We start from the raw sequence: 26,469 nt of genomic DNA on the forward strand, positions 1-26,469 counted from the left end.
AGCTGAAACACTACAGTAAGGAATGAGAGTCCACTGAAGTTCAACTAATTGCATTTCATATAAATTTAAACTATAACATTTTATATATATATATATATATATATATTTAAAAATATTACATTTAGTTGGCACAATAATACATTTACATTAATTAGGCTAGTAGTTAGTATTGAAATTGAAATGAAATTGTGATATTTCACTGTTATCTAAACATTTGAACATCTCTAAATGTGTGCTGTGCAAATGAAAGATAAAATATGATAGAGCAAAAGAATGAACAGTGAAAGTAACAGAAGCTCATACAATACATTTGAGGAGGATTAAGTAAGCATAAAAATAACTGAAGGAAATATATATATATATATATAAAGCCAACTAATACTATGTATATTCTTTTGGTTTCTCTACCCAATACATTTAAAAATTACAAATGCAGTCAAAAAACAGGTATTGGTACTCTGTATCGGCAAGTACCAAAAATAAAAGTATTGGTATCGGACTCATTCTAGGAAAAAGTGGTCTCAGTGCATCCCTATATGAGTGCAGCTTTAAAGATATTTATGTGTTTCAATTTCCATAAAGTTATTACAAATAAAGTTTATATAGGTTTTAGAAACCTATCCTTAAGCAGAGCATATGTTCTCTGCTTGTGCCTTTGATCATTTAAGCCAAGCAGGCCTTCCATAATGCAATTGATTGATCTCTCCCCTTTGCAAAAGCACCCGGAAAATCAGAATGATTGAACTTGTCTATTTTGACATAGGCCTAGATCTTTTTCGGTTTGAGGAGACCCATGCTTCAATTGCTTTTAAGCCTCCCCTGGGTACCGCCATCTGCTCTTTTAGCTTTATCTTTAAAGTCAGTCTAAGTCAGTATCTGTTCACATAAAAGTCATTCAGTTTAGTAGATATGCTGTAAGAAGTGGTCAAAAATGTTTTCAATTGTATTCAGAAAGATGCTAGTAAGAGTTATTTGATCATGTCAAGTAACACCCACTTGAAATTATTTTAAGAACTATTTATTCAGGACTGTGGATAATCATGGAATCTTGAGGAAATTATGCATGATACTGTATCAAATGGTAAACATTAGTCAATGATCAAAAGCTCATAGAGCTGACACTCTCAAATATGAAATTTACCTAATACCTCAATATCTGATTAGCAAATGTGTTACATGTTCCTGAAACAGTGATAAATACATCAAGCCATGAAGTACAGCATAATTTCAATAAATATCACATCTGGCGCTTAAACAATTAGGCAAAACATCTTTTTATTTCCTGATACAGACCATTTTTAAATGTGATGAGATTAGTGTAATGAACATGATGTTGAGAGCGTGGAGAGCCTCTTGAGGCTGGCAAACCATCTAGCGCAGCCTGATTAGTCACAAAAATAAGCAAAACATATTGGATACCAAAAATACTACAAAAACCCTCAGAACACCAAAGCCTGTAAGAGGCATTATGGGTATTGAGTTGTTACCGGTTGCAGGCTAGATCAAAGCTTACGAGCATAAAGGTAGTAATTACAGCTTCACAAAATCCCTGAACTTGCGCTGTTGAATCAGGATGATGCATCTCCAAACTAGGAGGAATACAGAACTCAGAACAGAGAATCTGGCTGCAGTTACAAACACTCTAGCCACAAATGACCTTAGATCTTAGATCTTGTGATACAAATTTGGCTGCGCCAAAAATGTGTGCAGTATTGTTTTCCCTTCTTTTTCGTTTTTCACTTAGGGGTTAAAAAGATGTCCGAAATACCTTGCTGTGAGCAGCGTTTAAATATGTTAAAATGTGCTGTGGGCTTACCAATCGATAGCAAAATAAACACACAACAAAAATGCCAGCGGTGAGAAAACAGCACTTAAGGAAGCGTTCATAGCGAAGTGGTTATGTTTGCACCAGGTTTACAATTCGGCACTCCAATCAAGTCACTTCATGTTACATTTACGTGTAGTTTATACAATAGCTTGCTTTAAATCAAGCAGCTTTACAGTATTAAAAAAAACAGTGTCAGTGTTGCTTTTAACTAGTAGTACAACTTCAATTTCTACTATAAAACAGCTTTTCAAAGTGTTGTGTTCATACTCAAGTCTGACCTCGACGGACAGAACAGAAGAAATGAACCAGAGAAGATTTCCATGTCAAAGAAGGTGGAACCTCAGCACACATTATTACGAAATCGCCACAGACCAATGGTAGTTTGAAGGTATTTACTAGCCAGAGCAAACTTTTCTGTAGTGTTCTCTTTGGCAAACTGTTTCGAACTCCCAAAAACAAATTTAATTTTGACCTGATTTTGTTGCACATTTAACCCATTAAGGTGTGATCACATTAGCCAAATTTCAGTGACATTTTAATTTTGTGTAATACTTAAAGCGATAGTTCACTCAATAAGGAAAAATTGCCATAATTTACTCACCTTTATGTTTCCCAAACCCATGTGACTTTGGGTTTGACACAAAAAAGATATTGGTTCACTATTGGTTCACTATATTGGAACCAATATCTTTTTTGTGTCAAACCCAAAGTCACATGGGTTTGGGAAACATAAAGGTGAGTAAATTATGGCAATTTTTCCTATTTGAGTGAACTATCGCTTTAAGTATTACATGCCCTCCTTGTGCATTAAAGCCACATGATTTTGTGTATTGGACTATTTTTCTTAAAGCTAATGTCGTAGCTTCTCTATCTGATGATCTCGTTCACATCTGCAAAGCTGACTGAGAGAAGAGCAGCAGGGCTGGAGCCAGGGCTTCCATACTATTTGCAGAGGGGAAAGCTGTAATGGGACGGGCTTTAGACTCTGTGTATGACGGCTTACTGCTGCCCTTATGACCTTTAGAACTGAGTAGAACTGGGGCTCAGTGTCTGGACTCAGGGGGGTGCTTTCTGACGGGTCTCTTGACAGGTCATAAAGCAGTGGAGGGTCATGGAACGTGATAAATGGCTTGATGCAGAAGCAGATATGAGTGTGGAAGCACGCAGAGCTGTTCTGTGGGTAGAAGTCAGGTGTAAAGAAAAAGGCCTTCCAGATTGCACTACCTGGAAACACAGGAAATCTTGTTTTCAAATGCGAAGAATCATCATCTCCTTTATCAATCCATTCCTCAGTATACAGTAAAATATTATTATTATATTATAAAATATTATTTATTAATATTATTATGATCATAGAAAAGTCATGAGAAAAAGAAAGGACACCCTTTAGAATTTTATGGTTGTAATCAGAACATGCTAAAAATCATCTGGTCGTTAGCAGGTCTTAAAATTAGGTAAATACAACCTCAGATGAACAACAACAACTGACATAGTACACTGTGTCATTATTTATTGAACAAAAATAAAGCCAAAATGGAAAAGCTATGTGTGACAAATTAAGTACACCCTATGATTTAATTGCTTGTAGAGTCACTTTTAGCAGCAGTAAGTTGAAGGAATCTTTTTCTGTATGACAGTATCACTCTCTCGCATCATTCTTGAGGAATTTTGGCCTGCTCTTCTTAAAAAAAAAAGTGACATGTGAAGGCCAAGTATGGTAACCCATACTCAGAATTTGTTCTCTGCATGTAACCCATAAAAGTTAGTGCACACACATAAGGAGTAGTGAGCAGTGAACACACACACTGCAAACTGTGGACACAGACCAGGTGGGCAGCCATTTTGCTGTGGTGCCCATTGAGCGATTGGGAGTCAGGTGCCTTGCTCAAGGGCACCTCAGTCAATCCCTGCCGGTATTGAGAATCGAACCCACAACCTTTGGGATACCAGTCTGACTCTTTAACCATTAAGCCACGATTTGCAATTTAGCCTCAGTTAATTGAGGTTTGTGGGCTTTTTTTTTTCTTTCTTTGTTTCACAGCTCTCTTAAGGTCCTGCATCAACATTTCAGTCAGGTTGAGGTCTGGAATTTCACTGGGTCATTGCAACTGTAAGGCCCGATATATATTGGTCCAATTGCCGGTTCGCCAATACACGGGGAAGGTTATCACGTGTTCTGTCCTCACTCATGCAGAGTATTGGTTGGTTAAATTTACAATACATTTAGTTATGTATTCTCTCGTTAATTCATCTGACTCCATAAATGAAAGGGTTTTAATGATATCTGTGGATCATTAATCATGGGTGAATGTTTGACTATTCCGTTTAACTCTTCAATGAAAATAATATCAAAGTCAGTTAGAATAATCAAATGTAACAATTTATTATGTCAGGTAAATGTATCATGCCAATTTCATAATCAATTCAAAGATAATCGATACAAAACATCAAATTCTCCGGAATAAAGAAAAGATGCAAACCCAACTTTAAGAAATACATGAGGCTGAGAGATCTCGGTCTCTCAGCCTCACGGGCCATCTGAAGTACAGAAAAAGGCCCCGATCTCCCTGCTGCAATTCCTTAAATAGACAAACCTTTTACCTGGAAACACGTAACAATAGAAATTTGCATGCAGTGGTCACATCTTCATGGGGGTGTGGGACCATTTGCTTAGAGACCACCTTCCTTTGTAAATCAGTTATCCATAAGCTCTTAAAAACCTTATTACCTTTTGTTTTATCTATCTGGATATGAGATATCTGTACCAGTCGCACTGTGACATTTTAAATGATACCAAACTTGAAAATACTCTGTGATAATCATACACATTAAACTATACATTTTCATGGGTGATTTCAGGTGATCATCTGAGCATAAGAGAGAGGGGTGAGGGGAGAGGGAAAGAGATGTAGATTAGATGACTCAGAGGTGAGACTTTCGTCTCGATGGTGCATGAGAGCCAGTTCAAATGCTAATCTCCAGAGAGGTCCTTTTGTCCTCTCAGGGCCTGGTCACCCCCAAAACAGACTGTTTGGAATTTCCTAATTTATCAATTCTTACACAACAAATTGATTCTTTTCTTTTTCAGCCATTCTGTTGTATATTTGCTGGTGTGCTTGGGATCATTGTCCTGTTGCATGACCCAATATCAGCCAAGCTTTAGCTGTCGGACAGAAGGTCTCACATTCGACTCTACTTTGGTATACAGAGGAGTTCATGGTCCACTCAATGACTGCAAGGTGCCCAGGTACTGTGGCTGCAAAACAAGCCAAAAATCATTCACCAGCGTGATGGACAGTTGGTATGAGGTGTTTGTGCTGATATGCTGTGTTTAGTTTTTCACCTAACTTGGTGTTGTGCATTATGGCCAAACATCTCCACTTTGGTCTCATCTGTTCAAAGGACATTGTTCCAGAAGTCTTGTGGTTTGTTCAGGTGCAACTTTTCAAACCTAAGCCGTGATGCCATGTTCTTTTTAGAGAGAAGAAGCTTTCTCCTGGCAACCCTTCCAAACAAGCCATACCTGTTCAGTCTTCTTCTAATTGTACTGCCATAACTGAGGCCTGTAGAGTCTGAGGTGTAGTTCTTGGGTGTTTCGCGATTTCTCTGAGCATTGCACGGTCTGAAATTTGCTGGTATGTCCACTCCTGGGAATATTGGCAACTGTCTTGAATGTTTTCCACGTGTGAATAATCTTCCTTACTGTAGAATAATGGACTTCAAATTGTTTGTAAATGTCAGTATAACCCTTCTCAGATTGACGGCAGCAACAATTGCTTCTCCAAGATCATTGCTGGTGTCCTCCTTGGCATTGTGTTAACACACACCTGAATGCTCCAGACCAGCAAACTGCCAAAACTGCTGCTTTTATAGAGATGATCACACTTGCTGATGATCAATTAATCAAAGACATTTCATTAGCAGCGTCTGATTTCTACTAACCCTCTTAATTCCTATGAAGCAATAAGGGTGAAGCTAGTAGCTTTTCCATTTTGGCCTAGTTTTTGTTAAATAAATAATGACACGGTGTAATATGTAATGTGTTGTTGTTCATCTGAGGTTGTAATTATCTAATTTTAAAACCTGCCAAGGACCATGATTTTTAATTATGTCCTGATACATAAAACCATATAATTCAATAGGGTGTCCTTTCTTTTTCACATGACTGTGTGTGTGTATGTATATATATAATCAAGAGTATAACATTGACAACTAACAAATATGAACAAAAATTGAAAAGAGCTGAGAATGGCTCTTTGTGCTGTGCATGTAGAACCTTTCAACCCCTTTACAATGCGAGTAAATCACTCGAAATTGCAACCAAATTTCACACAAGGCAACTAAAAATTTCTTTAATTAGTCGACAGCTAGTAAATTGTACGATTACAGTCCCCTGTAATTGAGTTAGAGGCCATCGCTTGGCTGAGAGCGCCCTCTGTCGCTTTCTCTCAGACACATGCACTGTGAGAGAAAGAGAGAGAGCACATGCAAAGCTCGTTGACTGAACTGTCACTGTCCCGATTGGACCAGTGCCGAGTCGTCACGAAAGTTTATCATTTCTAAGCCTTGCCAATTTAAACTTCAAAGCACAAGACGACGTGCAAAATAAGTTTGTGAAGTTTTATGTGCACAAACTGCACAACTGAAGCACGTGCCCAGAAAACAGCATCTGACAGCACGTGAATCTTGTGTTTTAACGGACAATTTCACAAAATTATGACAAAATGTCTGTCTTGGCGAGTATCCTAGTAAACACAGTCGGTTATGTCTTAAGTGAATGTAAACAGTTGAGAAAGAAAATGCATGTGTACAGTATCAGTTTATTGGATCCATACAATTTTTATTAAAGTGACAGCAGCCTAATATTCCTGCTGCTGTCTGTTTGTAATGTTAATCAAACAACCGACTCACTGCAAAAATCACTCATTGACTAAATAACTTGTGTAACTTTAATAAGGATTCATCTATATTTAATTTTAGATTGAATTAATGTCTAAATTTGATTAATATCTGTACCTAATCTAATCTGTATCTGTTAGATCTACCTGTGAAACCTGAAAACCACTGTTTATTTCATTTGCATCTTTGTTTTATTTCTTTATTTGTTTTCTTTATTGCTTGTAGTTCGATTATTTGTTCTTATTTTATTACAGACTGTTTCCTTGACTTTAATAGTGTTTGAAATGTATATTTTATATTACATTTATGTAGATTTTTTTTTTTATTTCCATTCTTGCATTCCATGTAAAAAGTCTGGCAATTAGCAAATAGTGACTCAAGCTTCAGTGTGTCCGTAGGGGGTTGCCTTTGTCAGGGACATCAGTTTTCAGTTATAAATCAATCAATCAATCAATCAATCAATCAATCAATCTATCTATCTATCTATCTATCTATCTATCTATCTATCTATCTATCTATCTATCTATCTATCTATCTATCTATCTATCTATCTATCTATCTATCTATCTATCTATCTATCTATCTATCTATCTATATCTCTTGAATTACTTGAAGAGCAACTCAGCAAAAGGTCTACTTTACAACTAACAGACTAAAAGTAATTGTTTAGATGATCAAAATAGTTATTAGTTGCTTCATGAGAGTGTAGAAAGGTAGGTGCATTGAAATTAGGACTCACTGTTAGGATGATGCCATCGGACAGCATTCAGTTCGGCATTGCAGTAATGAAACATAAATTCATGTTCAGAATGCTCCACTTGCCCTTGTAGCAGAGGCATGAGATCATGGCCATCAATGACTCTGAAATGGAAACAAGTTGTAATGCATTGCAACTACTAGCCTATTTAGAGAGTCTTTTTAGCAGTTTGGGTGGCCAAAACACAACACATCATTATTCTATACTAATTAGCTAATTTGGGCAAATGTTCATCTTATTAAGTAACTGAAAATACAATCTAATCAATTGATTTCTGTATATCCAAATATTTCAATGTATCTCCTGATTATTAGCATCTATTATATCTGTATCTTGTATCTGTTGTCTCAGTAACCAAATTCTTGACTGACAGATCTTGTTGCTAGGCTACAGACCTGTCACTAGGTATGGAAGCACCAGCTAAATTCAGCACCGTGGGGAAAATATCCATGTTGCTAGTGGGCTCATCAATGACCTTCCCAGCAGGCAAGACACCTGGCCAACGAAGAATCCCCGGTATCCGAATCCCACCTTCCCAATTGGTAGACTTGCCAGCTGCTCCAGTGAGGGTATGGAGAAACAGAGGGAGTGAAATCGCAGTTACTGTTCAGCTTTTAAACTGAAAATAATGCTGAAATGTGATACTTTGTTCACAAGGGTTGATAAACTGGCCCTCAGGACTATTCTATGGGCAAACCCTCAGACAGAATACCTTTGTATATGCTGCTATAACCCCCGTGCATCTCTCCGTGAATGGAAATCTCTTCCAGGTGAGGCCCCTGATCTGAAGTCATGTAAACCAGAGTGTTTTGCTTCAAGTTTAAGCGCTCCAGAGTCTGCATGATTTGACCTAAGAACAGCAACAGCGTAGTGAGAAGTCAGACCGACAATAAGATCAGTATTAAAATACTAAAATCAACCTGGGGCAACATTTAGCTTATCTGCTTATCTTAACTACTTAAAAAGCTAAATCTTCCAGTGCAATGCAGTACTGAATTGATTTCTCCAACATTGTCACTTGGGGTTTGTTTAAACCCATAACACTAAAGTATAAACTTCAAATCATTTACATGTAGCACACACTTTTATTTAACCAATTTACAATTGTAGTTTAAAACATTTTTGTGTGTTTTTGGGTTTATAGTAAGTGCTCTGATTACACTTTATGTGATTTAAGTTTAAGTGATGTCCGAAGAGGAGTATCTTCAGTTGTCTCTTTAAGGTTGTGACTGTATTAGCAGATCTAGTGGATGATGAACGTTTTTTCTACCAGTTCAGTTCAAACCACTTAACATGCACTACAGACTCTATTTGAACTTTGTTTTGTCGATGTATATACTACTACTATAATATAAAAGTAAGAATGCATTCCTAATATCCTTCATTGATAACTGGCGTCCTTGTAAAATCTGCATACTGAGTTGCGACTGGTCTTTTTTCCATGCATTTGCATTTTGAATTGTACTTGCCATTTTTTCATGCATCCAAGGTATTTAAAGGGATAGTTCCATCCCAAAATTAAAATTATCTCATTTATTCTTTATAAATTTATTTCTTCTGCAAAATTTATTTTGTAGAACGTTGGTAAGCAAACATTTTTGGTTTCCATTGACTTCCATTATGTGAATGAAAAACCAGTGAGAATTTTTTCAAAATATCTTAGAAATTCATTCAGGTTTGGAAAAGGGTAAGGGTGAGTCAATTATGACAGAATTGTCACATTTGGGTGATCTATCCCTTTAACCCTCTTTAGCCACCATTACACTGCAAAATGGACAAAAGTTGACTTGAAATTATTTTTGCTTGTTTTTAAATCTTTAAATGGTCTTGCACCTTCTTATTTATCCGAACTTCTGACTGTGAACGTGCCTGGTAGATGTCTACGGTCCTCTAGTAATTTTAATCTGTCCCAGCCACATTCTCGATTAAAGTCGAGAGGGGATCGTGCTTTTGCTGTTATCGGTCCGAGGCTGTGGAATAGCATCCCCTCCTTGCTGAGATCGTTGACATCCTTATATGAGTTTAAACTTAAACTAAAGTTGTATCTCTTCGAACGGGCATTTCCTTAATTTTAATGTTTTATGTGGGTATGATTATATTGTGTAATTGTGATGTTTTTCTTTTCATGCTTTCCTTGTTATGTAAAGCACAGTGGTCAACATCAGTTGTGTTTACTTGTGCTATATAAATAAAGTAAAGAAAGAAAGAAAGAAAAGTTCTGATACACAACTTCATTAACACAGAACCAAAGCTTGCAAAGTTTGTTCTTGAAATTTTACAAAACATTAACACTTATTTTGTTGCCTTCAGGAAATGCAAATCTAGTTATTTTTTTATTCTACCAGTCAAATGTTTTGATACAACTGACTAAATGTAGGTTATGGTCTTAAAAACCATTAGATATTAAAGATCATGCTTTAATACTTAAATACTAGACAAAAAAAATTGTGTCTAGACATAAATTCCCTAAAAAATCTTGTTAACTCAAAGACTTAACGGTACAATATGCAAGATTTTCTGCCGCTAGAGGGCGCTACATTCCAAACAACAACAACGGCGTAGCTTGATGACGATGTGAAGGAGCGTGGACTGATGGGAAGTGTCGTTTTCAACTCCACCGTGGATGTAAATCAGTCAGACGGGAATCGAAAAATCATGTTCATGGATGAGGTAAAGTTCTATTTTTATAAATATTGCGTTTAATGACATGCTTTTATTTCATTAAAATGAATTAACCGCAAGAAAAGTAAGGTTTAATACTAAATTGTTTATCATAGATGTTACTGTATTTGTCGAATTTATTGTTGTGATAACCCTGCGCAGTTTTACGTGTTCTAAACAATTGTTGTAAAAGTACATTCGAACATACCCACATCATTTGCCAAAATACTGATTAATCTTTATATATAACACATGCTATAACGAAGTTCAGATGTTATGGGAAGGAGGCGGCGGGAACCGGCGAACATCTATGACACATTTTAATGATAAAAATAAAACAAATACAAAAAGAAAGTAACAGACAGCAGCCCCTCACGGACGACTGCTGTCACAATAAAATAAAACAAAACACAACACAAGTTCAGGCCTGTCCTCTCTCGCTCTTCACTGTCGTCGCTCCCCCTTTATGCTTCCGCTCCTCTGTGAGAGATACGAGACCAGTGCGTCGCGCAGGTGTTGCTCATCAGTAATTACGCCACCGGCCTCGTGCTGCTCGCCACACTATATTTATTTACATGGCCATAAACACCAGACGTGATAAACAATGTCAATAAACTAAACACAAACCTAAAGCAATAATACCCGTACGTTGACGTTTATGGGACTTGTCTTTGTCGACAGAACCAGCTACAATCGGTAAAGAATAATTGTGTTCCATAACGACTGCACGAAACAAGCTAACGTTTGTTGCATGATAGACGCTACAACTACAACTTCCGCATTTGTCCAGGACTCCACTCAGTACGTGCGGAAACCGAGGGTAACGCGGATATGACGCCATTGACTGGCTCACCCCTCCCATTTCCTTGGTTAAAATTGCAATTTTCTCACAATTTAAAAATTAGTTGGAAACATTTGGGATATTGTAAGTAATCAACTTAACAAAATATATAACACTGGCCTTGTGATTTTGGGATATTTTAATGCAAAAATCGTACATATTGTACCTTAAAAAAAAAAATCCAATTATTTGGTTACCACCTTGCTGGTGTCATGGATGAGGTGGTTAAGATCAAGTGCACAACAAAGGAGATTCAATAGGAGAATTAAATTCAGAAATAAACATAACCACACAAAAATAATAACTTACACGAGACAAGGATGAGGGAGAAACAGAGGGCTTAAATACACAGAGAACAGATCAGGGAAACGAGACACAGCTGGGGCAAATTAACTCAATGACAGTAACCATAATAACTAACAAGATACAGCTGAACCAAATTAACTAATGAAGGAGTGGCTAGAAACTGAACAATGAACAGGGCCAGGGAGGATGATGGGAAATGTAGTGACCGTGACAGCTGGTATCAATTCATTAATTCTGCTTATTCTCCCGAATACTCAAGTATGACTAAGATAACTGTCCTTCGCTTTAAAATGATCGCTCTTGCACAACAGTGATCAGAGTAACCATTCTGTGCTATAAACAATGGCCTTACTAAATTTATATGGTAACTATACTCATTTTTCACACACACACACACACACACACACACACACACACACACACACACACACACACACACACACACACACACACACACACACACAAAAAAACTCCATAGACATTTTTAGAACCCATTCATTGTGTCCTTTTAAGGGACACTCTCATTGGTTTGTGATAAATTCTTTCTCGGCTCAGCTACCGTGAAGATAAATTTAGCAAATCTGATAAATCTGATTAATTAAAGGCAAGAAAAAGCATAAATATGTAGTTCAGTTTGAGATAATAGCTTATTACCAAGACTTGCATTGTAAGGCCAAATGTATGTAGACTTCCAAACACCCCACCTATATGTGTTTGTTGATCATTTCATGTCAAACTTATTTTCCAAAGCAGGGGCGTCAAACTCAGTTCCTGGAGGGGCACTGTCTTGCACAGTTTAGCTCCAACCCTAATTAAACACACCTGAACCAGCTAATTAAGGTCTTTGGGATTACTAGAAGCTTCCAGTCAGGTGTTCTGGAGCTGGGTGGAGCTACACTAAAAACTAAAATAATTTGCTTTGTTTGAAATCGCACCCTATACCCTCATTTACTATTCCCTACATTACTCCACTTGAGTGAATGAAAACAAGTGAGTGAATTCAGACACTGAGGGCTGCTGATTTTGCATAGTTTGTGCTGTTTAATAATAATAATTTGAAACATAGCAAACTGGCAGATCCAGTAGTAATGAAAAGATTTATCTTGAACTCTGCCATGGAAACTAGCATAAACATTAATTAATCAATTTAGTAACAAATTAAAAAAAGGAATTTATACCTGTGTATATTACGTTGGACCAGCGCGGTTTGGAAAATGGATGGATGATTCAGCTGCGGCGCAATCTCCATCTCGGGAATTCATTCAGTGTGCGACTCTCATAGTGTATTAAGGGTATTCTCTAGCTGTTGAGCGTACATCAGTTGTACACTCGTTGTTGCCGTGCATTGTGGGATTGAATGAGTGCACTCAATAACGTCCACTATGGTTTTGGACACCACTACAAATGGCTGTCCCCTCAAATAGTGTCCTATTTAAGGGTATAGGGGGCGATTTCGGACACAGCCCTAGACACAGGCACATGTGTCTAGAGATACTCCACCCAGAAAATGAAAATTCTCTCATTATTTATCCACCCTCATTCCATCCCATGTGTATATGACTTTCTTTCCTCTGAAGAACACAAACGAAGATTTTGAGAAAAATAATCCATCTCTATGAATGCATATTATGCAAGTTGTGCTTCAAACCACAAAAATAAAAATGACAGCAATCAACACAACTTAATTTGATGAATCAATGTCTTCTAAAGCCAAATGATATGTGCGTGTGTAAGAAAATAGAAACTTTTAACGATAAACCATAATTTCCGGTCAACTGTCATATACAGCTGTCATTACAGTGCCGTGAAGCATTACGTCAGCATGTTGTGAAATATGATGAAAGTGCATTCTAAAAAAAAAAAAGTGACGCAAAACCACAGAGGATTGTCACGCCTCACGTAAGTTTAGCAACATACTGATGTTTATGTCAAGTGTGAATTCGTATGAACCCAAGTATGACACCTGGCCGGAAGCAATACTTTATATTTAAAATAAATGTTTCTTACACACACCTTAAGTTTTGCTTCAGTAGACATTGATTCATCAACTGGGGTAGTAAGGATTCCCTGTTTAATTTACATACATTTGCATTATATAGACTCACAGAGATGGATTACCCTATATCTGGATCAGCATGAGGGAAAATGATATGTAAAAGTTCATTTTTGGGTGAACTATCCCTTTCATTTTATAGCATGTTAGGAATGTTAAAGGGATAGTTCAGCCAGGTTTGGAATGGAATGAGGGTGAGGGTGAGTAAATGCTGACAGAAATTTCATTATTAGGTGACCTATCCCTTTTAAGATAACAGTCTGATGGAACTATTGAGAGGGTCTTGTATAGGCTATGGGGTGCACAAGTTTAAGCATGGTAGTCAAGGAGGTGTCCACATACTTTTGCCGAACTTGCTTTTAAACTTATCAATTTATCTTTAGAATATTTTTGTGACAAGGCAAAGTCAAAAGTCATTCAGTACCTACACTCCAGTCTATCTCCATGACAGCGTCACCATAGAGGCCATGCTGGCTCTTCCCCCTGAAGAGAGGAGAGGCAAAAAGTCCAGTGTGGACTTGAATAAATGAGAAGAAGAGCAAGAAAGGACTCTGTGAATTCCTGTTGGGAAAACAAACAAACAAAAAGAAAACCCTTAATGTTCCATCTTGCATTACCATTGGACAAACACAAAGCACATAATTTCAGGGTTGTATTATCCCATCAGATCAGGGATCAGAGCCTGGCTGAAAGGGATTTGCTTCCATGTGAGGTTTCATTTCACGTCTTACAATAGAGCAAGGAGAGAATTTAAACTTGAACATTACTATAAGATTATATTATTGGTTTTACAGATAAAAACCACAATTTCCCAATAAACCGATTCTCTGATACAGCTAAGAATTAAGGCAGAGAGATACTGTATTTTAATTAAAGGAATAAAAATAAAAAAATTCTGCCATTATTTACTCACCCACATGTCATGTTAAGCCCTTATGACTGACTTTCTTCTATGGAGCGCAAAATTACACATTTTGAACAATTGTACTTATCATTCAATTTCACAAAATAAATTGGAACTGATGTGTTTAAACTTCAAAGGACACAAAATGACCATTATAGTATCATAAAAGTGGTCCATATGATTTCAAATCTATTTCAGATCTTCTGAAGCCAAACTGTGGTCATTATTCACTGAATTATATGTTTATGGTGTTTTCGTGTCTTTTTAGAATCTTGAAAGCCTCAAGGCTGGAATAGAGACTTTGCAGATTTGGGGCAGTCAGAATTAACAGATTTCAGGGGACCCCATGCCAGGGGTTCAGACATGAACGTTTGTTAATAATAACATTGATAAAGACTATCTAGATATTGGTTGATAGTGTTTTGATTATTTATTACTCCTATTTCTTAGTACTTTAATTTTCAAGGTTATTTTATATCATGATATATGTTATAACCAAATTATTAATATAATTGTTATTATTTCTATTAATAGTAATAATAATATAATATATATTTATTAGCATTAACTGTGATTAGAAAATGAACACAGTGCTGTGCTCCACTCTGAAACATGCAGCACATAAAACTATACATTTATGAAAAAATTCTATATATGAAAAAAATGTAAATAACTTGTTGAGAGGACAACACTGAAGTTTATCTTTTCAACCTGTATTTATGTATATATTGTTGTGTGATTTTTTCACACCATCTTCTGGGAATCATATAGGACTGCCTCAATACCCACCCTCTGGAAAACCTCAACCATTGCACCTATCCCAAAGAAACCCGCCCCTCAGAGCCTAACCACTATCGACCAATTGCACTCACACCCATAATCATGAAATGTTTGGAAAAATTAATCCTCCACCTCATCTTGCCAACCGTCAGACAACACCTGGACCCACATCAATTTTCATACAGACACAGACGAGGTACAGAGGACGCAGTGACATGCCTTCTCCATCCTATTCTTCAACACCTACAGACATCTGTAAACTTTGCCTCAGTCCTCTTCATTGATTTCAGTTTCACTTTCAACACAATCCAACGCCACCAGCTCATCAAGAAATCACATCACCTCAACATCCCCCCACCTCTCATTCACTGGATCCATAACTTCCTCAGCAACAGACTGCAGACCGTTAGAATTGGCTCAACAACATCAACAACCATCATCACCAACACTGGTGCCCCACAGGGCTGTGTTCTCAGCCCCTTCCTTTACACCCTGTACACCAACGACTGCAATAGCCCATCACCCGTCACTACTTACTACAAATACGCTGATGACATTGCCATAGTTGGATTACTCAACAACAATAACTCCATCATAGCATATCAGGATTCAATTTCACAGTTTTCACAGTGGTGTCAGAACAATTACCTCCAACTAAACACAGACAAAACAAAAGAGTTGGTCATGTACACATCCAAATCACCACCTGGACTGAACCATACCCACATCTACGGTCAACCAATCGAACAGGTCAGCAGCTTTAAATACCTGGGACTCATTATAGATAATAAAATCAACTTCAAGGAACATGCCACTGCCATCCAGAAACGTGCACAACAAAGACTAGGCTACATGTAATACGCAAACTGAAAGCCCTCTCTGTTGCCCCTCACCTCCTGCTCCTACTTTACAAAAGCATCATTCAACCCACCCTGCTGTACTGCTCAACCTGTTTCTACACAATGCTAACCGCCACCTGCAAAAACAAACTCACTAAAATCACACATATTGCCTCCAAGATTATCAATCTCCCCACACCCAGCCTATCAGACATGAATGACACAGCCATCACACGCCTAGCACGCGCAATAGCAGCTGACATTGACCATCCCCTGAATAAATTCGTCACACTACTCCCATCCGGTCGCAGATACAGAGCACTAACCTGGACTAAAGCCTATTTAAAAAAAAGTTTTGTCCCCACCGCCATCGCAGTGCTGAACAAACTGTAATACTGCCACCCCCCACCTCAGTTGCCTTGTAGTTTTCACATCTGACGTGTTTATGTGGGTGTCTTAATGAGCTGTGTGTTTGTATTTGTGTTTGTATATGTATTTGTATATGTGTTACATGTTCTATGTGTTCCTCATATGTGATATTTCTGTGCTATGGAAGAAGGAAAAAAGGATGTGTGGAAATGATTATCCCTATGGGACAATAAAGACTCTATCTCTCTGTATAATTCTATGGTATTGCTGTCCAGGATTAATTAACTTTTGAAGTGGATTTACTTAATGTAATGTTAACGAAAGTTATCACGAGGATTGTAATGTTCAAGGCAGATGTATTAAACAAATGTCAGTAGACCGGGAAGATTTTAAAACGAGCCGTTCATTCATAAATACGAAAGATCGCTGTAGTTCAGCAGATTAATGGAATATTTCAAGAGAATCGTTCAAATTGGTATACAAGCATGAAATTTGGCGCTCTCTAAGGGTCACTTTTTGGGAAAAAGGCGTTGGCCAACCAAAAATTCAACATGGCGGCCATTTTTTCAAGATGGCCGCTATTTCTGTCAAATGCTCATTGTGTCAATCGTTCAAACAGTGATGTAGGCATAACATTTTGTGAAAATACTCTCTTAAGAATGCTTTTTTGGAAAACGGTGCTTGTCCCTCAAAAATTCAAGATGGCAACCATTTTTCAAGATGGCCACCATTTCTCTTGAATCCTTACATCTTTTTTTCAAATGGTGATGCTATCATGAAATTTGGTACAAATATTTTTCAAGGAACATTATCATGGAAAACGGTGTGTGCCACTCAAAAATTCAAGATGGCGACCATTTTCAAGATAGCCACCATTTCTGTCAGAGCTCAATTTAATGTGTTAAGGAAGGTTTTGTTTAATAGAGTGAATGTCATTACACAACCTGGGCACACTGGTGACTTCACTGCTGTGGAGCATGGGGTTTAGTGTCAGCTGATCTAGTTTTACTTACACTGTAGTTCTTGACTAGTAGTAATAAGTTTAGTGTCCCAAATGCTGTCTAACAGCCCCTCATCAATTAGCTAGTAATAGATGTAGTTAGATAACCGCACCTGAATTGACAGGTTGTGGAGCCGAGCCAAGGGTAAGCGGGGCTTGTTGTTGAGGTGGTAAAAGGATAACCCCTCGGCCTTAATCAGACAACAAACCCCCAAAATAGCAAATGAAAATCCCATGTCAGCCAAGAGGCCAACTGATTGGATGAAATGTTATCTTTGTCAGACAGACACAAAGGAACCCCTCAAATCACCACCTACCCATCATGTTTCTCAACATGATGGCTATAAAATGATTGCCACCAACATTCCACTCTTTCACAAGATGAACAAAATGCCAATGACCCTGGACCTGGAACGACTGGTCTGGATAAAGGTGGTGGTATAGAAGCTACTTTGAGAAGGAACCAAGCGAAGTATCACTACAATTGTCGACTTCGGTTCAACAACATAAAGTTACTTCGTGCCCAGAAGCAACAATCCGATGCTCAGTGTAGTGAGACAGATGAAGGCCAAACAAAGCGTTGCAGAACCATGATGCAGAAAAGTCTAGATGATCAGGTTTGCTTTCTTTGTGATACCTGAATCTGACCTACGTCAGGTAATGACAATGCACCTGAATGACAGACTACATGAATGTGCACAAACACCGAATGATGGTAAAAAAAAGTCTGGCCTTAGAGTATTTGTGGCGTATTTTCTGTATCACTATTTTGGCCTTTTTCTAACAGTGGGCCTTCCTCTCTGTGGACTGCACCTTGCCATGGTGGAGAGGCTTGTGTACTCCAATGAACCTGAGAGCTATGCCGGCGGGGATTTTATATCCCTGGCAAGTTTACCTAAGCCGGACAGGTCAAAGGAGAGGAGGTAGACAAAGCAGACATTATGACTATTTGACAGAAATGAAATGAAATGAAAATGGTCGCCATCCTGAATTTCTAAGTGGCACATACCTTTTTCCAAAAGAGTGTTCCTTGAAGAGTATTTCTGCCTAATTTTATGCTTGCATCACCATTTGAACAATTGAAATAATTAATATTCGACAGGAACGGTGGCCACCTTTAAAAATGGCGGCCATCTTGAATTTTTGAGGGACAAGCATCTTCTTCCATTAACATGTCCTTTAGAGAGTATTTGTATCAAATTTTATGCTTGGATCACTGTTTGAATAATTGATATAATAAGCATTGAATAGGAATGGCGGCCATCTTGAAAAATGGCCGCCATATTGAATTTTTGAGTGGCCAACGCCTTTTTCCAAAATAGTGGCCCTTAGAGAGTATCTGTGCCAAATTTCATGCTTGTATACCAAAGTGAACGATTTTTTTACTAATCTGCTGCACTACTGTGAAAATACAGACCGGAAGACAAAAGACAATGAGCACAGCGCTGAAAAGGAGCGGGGTTACACTAGTTCTATATACCAGTGCCGAGCGGTGACATTTTTAACTGGGAATGCTGGGTGACATGCTATGTCAAAAATGCACCTGGTGCACGTTGGATGGGTTTGTAATAAGCGCGTTTGCTCTAGACAGTGTTCGCTGCTCAATTGTTTACTCATAACACATGGCAACACAGCTAAAAGTTTCATATATTTGAGCATTTATTGAAAGCAGCCTACATTTACCTGTAGATGCCTTCACAAGCACCCGTAAAAGCTGTCGAGAGCAACGCACGAAAGGGTGGTGTGCAAAATATGCAGTATTTTTGTTATTCCACTAGGTGGCACTAATGTCACAGAAACGACATGCTTCACCTTTTAACGGTACGGCGCATCGTGCATTAAATCAGAGATGACAACTAAAAAACACCATGGCAGGCGTCAATTCAAATGTATGCTAGAAGTGTTTTTCTTTTATTAACAATTAAAAATAAGTAAAATATAATAAAATTACTATTTTAAAAAATAAAAATAAGTTGAAATAATGCAAAATGATGACGGTAACAAGCGCATAGACTACGATTAACAGCCTCGGACAGTTACAGGTCTGCTTACAGTAGATATGTCTATAACAGTTTTCGTTAAAAATAAATGTCTATGGAGAAAATAAAATACTATGAAATAGTTTCCGTTATGACCTTTATTTTTTCACTTGATTTTGTATAGTTAGTCTTGTATCAAACACAATATTATTTTCGTTGATTGAGATCTGGCAGCAGCAGCAGATTTTTCCTCTTGGGCGGGCGAGCGATCCGCGGACAGCTTACCCTGCGCATTAAATCCCCCATATGCCAGCAAACCAATGAGAACACGGGACAGTGATGACGATACATAACAACATAAGAGCGTAACAGCCAAAACTGCTGTGAATCAGCTTACCCGGAACTATCAGTTAGTGGCAGATTTGAAGAAAATGTCGACCGTCGTTTGGCAAATAAATAAATGACTGAGAGTTACTGTATTACTAACATTATATCATCTAAGCTTTATGATACACCTCAAACAAGGGAATTTATAGTAATTTATAGTTTTAATACTAATCAGTCCATGAATGGCTTGGGTATGCAGAGCATTCACAGCTTATATGGACCGCACGCCCCTGCTAATATACTATATCAGAAAGCTGCAGTCCCAAGCTACAAAAATCATATTATTATTATGTTTTCTATAACCAATATTTCAGAATAATATATATTTTTATGAGAAGCAAACTGACATACGATGTCTCAGAGAAATGTATCAATTTAGTGAGCTTTATGCTTAACTACCTATCTGCCAATACAGTCAGAAAAAAAATAAACTTAAAGTTTGCTTTAAAAAAAAAAGTCAAATTTGCTGTAGGTAGGTGGGCCTCATTTTGAAAATCTGCTCAGGGCCCCCAAAATACTAAGGCTGACCCTGAGTGTATGATGGGCACAGACATTTCCATTAGACTGATTCAGACTGATTCCATTCAGACAGAGAATTTCAAAAGTGTTTGATATTTTGAGACAATTTTAGAACACATACTGTTTTCTTTTGTCATTTGTCTCCTAGCAACAAGGTGCATGTTTCTGTGTGAGTTTGTGTTCGAAACTACTTAAAATTCTGGACATGTGTAATCCTCAATCGTTTAGTGCAGTTTTTAGCCCAGTCCATTTTTTTAAGCCAGCAAGTGTATGAATCCTAGTGTTATAAAATCTGTTCTGAATTTAGTTGTGCAGTGCACTTCTACATTTTGTCCCCATTCATTGTAGTTGCAAGAGCAACCTGGCACAGAGAAAATAGAGTAATACAGTTTTGGAATGAAAATGAGGACATCATGACAGAATTTCAATTTTTTTTTTTTTTTTTTTTTTTTGGGGTGACGTCTACCTTTAAATTCAGAGGGTTAATCAAATTAATAATGCAAAGGCTTAAGCAAGACCTTCAATTTCAATACAGACCTTTCAAACTGGAATTTGGAATTTTTGCAATTTCCCTTGATATTAGTTCAGTAACTGGCATTTGTAAGCTCAAACTGGGTACCTAAAAAAACTTTTTGCACTTTAACATGGACATAAAAAGTAGACACATACCTTTCCAGATACTCTATGGCTTCACTGGTCATCCTTTGAGTGAGGTTCTCTGATGTATATGGTTGCTCAACAATCTCCGCCCCTCGCATGACAAAGCAATTTAGATTGGGGAATGTGTACAACAACACACCAAAGAGACTCACAAACATCCCTACCAGGACCAGAAAAACAAAAACTACTTTCCTGGTCACAGTTATTGTCCCTCTAATATGGAGTAACACCAGGGAAACCAGACCAATACCAAGGGCCTTGTATGGGATGTGAGCATGTATGTGATGTAAGACAGAGCCATGTCCAGGCTGGCAGTCCCGAAGGTGCGTCATAATGGTGCCGTAGAAGTAGTCAAAGCCATGAGAGTTAGGATGGTGGCAGTGGTCGGCACTATCTTCACAGTTGAGACCCAGGTGCCATTTCCCTAAAAAAAAAAGATACATTAAAGAAAAAAAAAAACCAATGCATTGAATTTAATGTTTCTCATTCTAACGTTCATTCAATTGCCACGTTCACACAGCAGCAGAATATGGTTGTCAGTTATGTATTTGAGTCCTTAATATGGTTATGTCCATACACATTTCAGTTATTTATGGGAGTGACAACAACATTCTTTAATTAAACTCACACCTGTACATTTTCAGGACTCACCAACCAGACTGGACAACTAGTTGTCTGTCACGTCACAGTCTGAGAGAGGTGCTCTGCAATGCACAAACATGTGTCTACCGTGTGTTGCGGGTTTTAGTTAGCCTGGTAATACCAAACTCTGCTACTTCGCTTTGCTTCGTAGACAGAGTATGGAAGGGCATAATTGAAAAGCGTTTTCTTTCTCGCCGGGGGTGGGGGTTTGGGGCGCTTGTCTGAAGTTTAAAATCATTGGTTACCCGTAAGCCAATCACATAACGTTTGGTTATGACATGTGTTATGCGCAGGCTCAGCCGCATCTAACTTCCACTGTAAACAAATGTATGATGCGAAAACAAAACCATCGAGCGAAATACCGGAGTGAACATGGCTGTGAACGACTTTTGCAGATTATGTGAAGTAAATCTACGCATCCACGGTACAATCAGCGTCTACGCCACGGCTCTCAGCCCGCCCTCTGTTCGTTGATTGGCCGGCTGTTTTGAGGCCGGAGGAAAATGGAAAGATAGGTCGCTATCTCAGACTGAGTACAGAAGCGAACTGAAATTGAGCGGAAGTACGAAGTCTGACGTAGTCAGGCTAGGTTTTAGTGTGTGGTTTCGCTTTTGCTAACTTACAGCGATGAAGATATGAGGGTCATATGAAGGTTTTAGATCCAGTCACTGCTCTCCACCGGAGCTGCTCATGCCAGTTTTTTGTTCTACCTACGGTACACGCAACTCAAATGCTCCGCTCTTCACCCAGATATAAAAGCTGCTGTCGGTTAATGAAGATTTGACGGATAAAATCACAACTCGATTGGACTCTTGTCGTGTCAAAAGTGATAAGACGTTTCAGTTTTATGGACTCCCGTTGCATGTTCACACAGACATTATTTGAGTAAGTTTTTACTTACTCTACAGTACTTACAGTACTGTAAGTTTTTGTTTGAATGGAATATTATGAGACTCACACCTGTAAGTAAATGCAGTTGTCAATCCCAAAAACTTGCAGTGTGAGCGTAGCCAATATCTCACTGTGGAAAACGGCAAAGTCATGAGCGACCGCATTGTTCTCAGCAGAGTTGATGAGACTTTTGCCATTACATCAGTAGCTATGTTTCCATCCTAAGTTGTGAATTTAACATATTTATAAAGCACCATTTCCATCCAGTCAGTTGAAGAGAACAAAATCGTCACTTCCTGATAAAATGGCAATAAATATCACTAAGAAAAAGATGCAGAAGGAGAAGCCACTATAAATAATGTTCATAATATATAATATATTACTCAGAGCGTGCAGATGAAACGCAATAAATGCATAGACTGTAGCGGTCCGTTAAAGTTTTTTAAATAATTTTAAAATAAAAGTACATTTAAAAATTATTATTATTCAAATTGTTTGGCTTCCTAAAAACACCAGTGTGAATATAAGTTGGACTGAGACACTATCACAACTAAAAGAAGTCCAGGCACAAGTCAATATTTTTCATTTTTTTTTTTTTTTTTTTACTCATTCAATATGGTCATCGAAAAGGAGTTCAATTAAATTAAACTATTAATTTTGCTCTCAGAGTGCAACAGATTGATTCATGAACTTGCATCTATTCTGACACACCTGCAAAGTATTCATCTCACCAACTTGTTCAAATTTTTTCACACAGACATTTACCAGCAAACATTACATTTCCCAGGTTTGCCAGAGACAACAGACTCACAAATATCAAACAATACCTTTTGGTCTCTCTCTCGCCCCTTGGGTGTTACAGGCGGCTTTGAGAAATGTCGATTTCAGAGTGTCTGCTTATTTAGACAATCTGCTTCTCTGCACTCTGTCTCAGAACAGGAAAGGGACAAGTACATTCCTTCAGGATGTGCCTTTGTCTGTTGGGCCTAATGGCCTCGACATGGGTTGTTAATCTCTAGGGGTTATTGCAAATGACAGAGTTTCTGCACTGGACAAATACACAGTATTTGTGTGCCCACCCTCACCTCACCTGTCAGTTGATAGGTTCTTTAGTCTGCATTCCAGACTCCCTTATTCAAGACTCCCTTATCTTTAGTCTGCATTCCCTTATTTATAAGAACTGGAATCTAGTGAGGGCCAGTTTCACTGAGGAAAGTCGATAAACGAGTACTCATTTGCTGAGAGCCTGAGTTTAAGGGCAGAACAGTGAAGAGATTACGACCCCCATAATTTCAATGGAGAAAAATGAATTATCTTGAATTTTACTAGGGGACTGTTGAATGCTTGAATATGATTGGTTGACAGACGTTCTAAGGTGTGCAATTATATTCAGGGAAACGCACGGCTAGTAGTTCCAGGCAGGTCTTGACAGTATTATATGTCCATATCACTTCTCCAAATGATTTCAGTTATTTCAAAGGTCCTTACAGCCTACAACAGAAAAAGAACCAAAACCCACAACGACACTGAACAAGCAAATAAAAACAGTAAACAACAGGATAAAAACGACAAATTATTTCCATGTTCTTTTGCCACAAAATTATGTTTTATTATGTACAGAAAGCACATACTCTCTTTCTCCAGCTCTCTCCCACTAAAACACACATGCATACAGTACAGACACACACTTGCACAGAAACCTGTTGTTAGCGCTGCTCTGACGATTTTATCAGTAAAATAGTTTAGCAACTTTAACAAGCTACATGACATATCTCACTAGCGCGGTAATCAAATCGCTATTCTTGGAACAGATAAACTTAACGTTTCGCTAATTCAAGTCTATTTTACACTCTTGTTGGTTTAGAGTTTAACCCTTTCATTGCTGTGTAGTTTTGCCTGCATTGCAGGATAATAAATCTATTAGTCTTTTTCTCTTTTTTGAATGACAAAATGGCATAGAACACTCTTGCTGGTTTAGAGTTTAACTCTTTAATTGCTGTCTGCAGTTGCTTGCATTTCAGGATAAGAAATGTCTTAGGCCCTATCTTTTAATATCAATTTTAATAACAACAAAAGGCATATAACCAGTTAATTTGTAGTGCCCTGACAATATAATTTTATATAATTAGTTTACGTATTAGGTTAATAAAAATATAAAAATATACCTTATAATCACCTGAAACTGACCTATGACATCCTGCCACAAGCAGTTTATTTAAATTTAAATGATCTCATGGATGTGGTTCACGGTCATAGTGGCACCAGCTGACTGCAGTCAATGTAGCGTATTCAAATGACTTTGACATAAGCCCTATTCAGACGGGACTAGTTAAACGTGGAGAGGTGGGGTAAAGTAATAACTACCAGAGCTTCTCAGTGATTTTAGACCCGTCCGAATGTGCCATCACAGTAATCATTACGGACAATGTCAGTAAAGATTACGCCAACTTTTACCTACAGTAAAAAGGTCCGGAAAAATTACCTCAGTTAATACTAATCCCGTGCGAATAGACCCACTGTAAATATGTACGTAAATATTCTGTCATTTCCTATTTAAAAGTAGTTTTCTGCGTTTTTTCCAAGTATGGAGGTACTTGAAAAAGCATTCAGTTGTGTTCTAGGCAGTGGGACGTCAAGTCTGTAGCAAAACTCAAGTGTTTTACATACACCATTAAGATCAAAAAGGAGGTCGAAGCACTTTTTAGAGGCACAAAACTTAGATAGCGATAGATAAGTACCTATTACCAACACAATACAATCTGAATTTATTTAATACATACAACCGGACCTAACTGTTTTATTTAGGCCTATACAAATTTAGGTTATATATATATATATATATATGTGTGTGTTTGCGCACAACATGATATCAGGAAGCAACGTAATACGCACATGACAATAGAGAGGTTACGGTGGTACGTCATTCGAGTTACTCCTCCCACTTCTGCTAGTTTTACTGAGACATCTTATCCTGTGCGAATTGGCCATTATTATTACAGACGTCCTGTGGTAAAATTACATTACCCCACCTCTCCATGTTAAACTAGTCCCGTCCGAATAGGGCTATAGTCTTCTTACATTTACAGGCTTTAAATGCATATTGCCCATCATACACAGTTGCCCTGAAGTTACAGGGGTGGCGGTGGCGCTGGGGCTTGGGGCCCGTCATCGCTGCTTGCAGCTATATTTCTTCTTGTTTCTGGTTCACTGAAATCACTGTATTCTGGTCAGATCAGAATACACCACAGCGGAGGCAAGCATAAATCAGCAGGGGGACACCCCCTTGCCACAGCTGCACAGTTTGGCAGTTAAGTGGAGGAATGCACATTCCCATTCATTATGTGTGACAGTAATCAACTGGTGACTCAAGTGTACGAGAGATACTGATATGTAATTTTATGAAGGATGCACATAATTTAAAAACCACTAAAACCATCCTGGGATCTAACTGTGAAACACACTCTCTCAATCCCCTTTTGAACCAAACATTGATTTCCCACAAAAGATGAAAAGCATCTACTTTTCCCAAAGACAGCTTTACAGCTTGCACTGTTTCCTGCAAAGTGAGTCAGCGAGCTGCATGTTCTGTCACTGTACCCCACTTGCTTGTGAACCCACATTTGTCCCTGAGATGAGTATTTAGCTGCTGCTGGCTTTTGATTAGGGATGTCCCGATACCACTTTTTCACTTCCGATACCGATACCGATGCCGCAGCTTTGGCTATTTGCCGATACCGATATCAATCCGATATTTTTATTTTATTCTTGAACTAATACTAATAATAATAAAATATAATGGAAGCACTTTGCTCAATTAGCCACATAAAAACATCTCACTCAAATGGAGAACAAATACTTCTCCAGTATATAGTCCACAACAACAGTTGATAATGAAAGACTGCCAGCCTTTATTCAAAAGACCTTGAGATATGTTTGGTAACCTGAATGAATTTAAAATTAATTTGCTATATTTCAGATCAATATATTTGTTTCCTTAATTTTAATTAACTTTAACTTTATTCTCATCTGAATTATAAATAATTTATTTCTGTATAAATTAATACTACTTTTAAAAACACATTTGATTTTCTTTTTTATTCAATGTAGAATGTGTTACTTAAAAATAAACAGATTAGTGCTCTGTTTTAGGACAA

The 26,469-nt window shown here is 37.8% G+C and overlaps 1 protein-coding gene across 2 annotated transcripts in view; it reads right to left on the minus strand.

Annotated features, from left to right (window-relative positions):
- Positions 1-1,381: 1,381 nt before the first annotated feature.
- Positions 1,382-26,469, minus strand: part of sts (steroid sulfatase (microsomal), isozyme S) — a 39,546-nt gene continuing 14,458 nt past the window's right edge. The window contains exons 5-10 of one of the 2 annotated variants that reach the window (XM_079864123.1): positions 20,792-21,206; positions 13,770-13,828; positions 8,197-8,334; positions 7,880-8,039; positions 7,467-7,588; positions 1,382-3,052 (exon numbers count right to left, since the gene is read on the minus strand). In XM_079864123.1, the coding sequence (XP_079720249.1) occupies positions 2,679-3,052; positions 7,467-7,588; positions 7,880-8,039; positions 8,197-8,334; positions 13,770-13,828; positions 20,792-21,206 (1,268 nt within the window). In that variant the 3' untranslated portion in view covers positions 1,382-2,678. Of the gene's footprint in view, positions 3,053-7,466; positions 7,589-7,879; positions 8,040-8,196; positions 8,335-13,769; positions 13,907-20,791; positions 21,207-26,469 lie in introns of both variants that reach the window. The other variant, XM_079864122.1, reaches the window with a different exon arrangement.

Source organism: Squalius cephalus, assembly GCF_949319135.1.
Source record: "Squalius cephalus genome assembly, chromosome: 2".
Taxonomy (NCBI): domain Eukaryota; kingdom Metazoa; phylum Chordata; class Actinopteri; order Cypriniformes; family Leuciscidae; genus Squalius; species Squalius cephalus.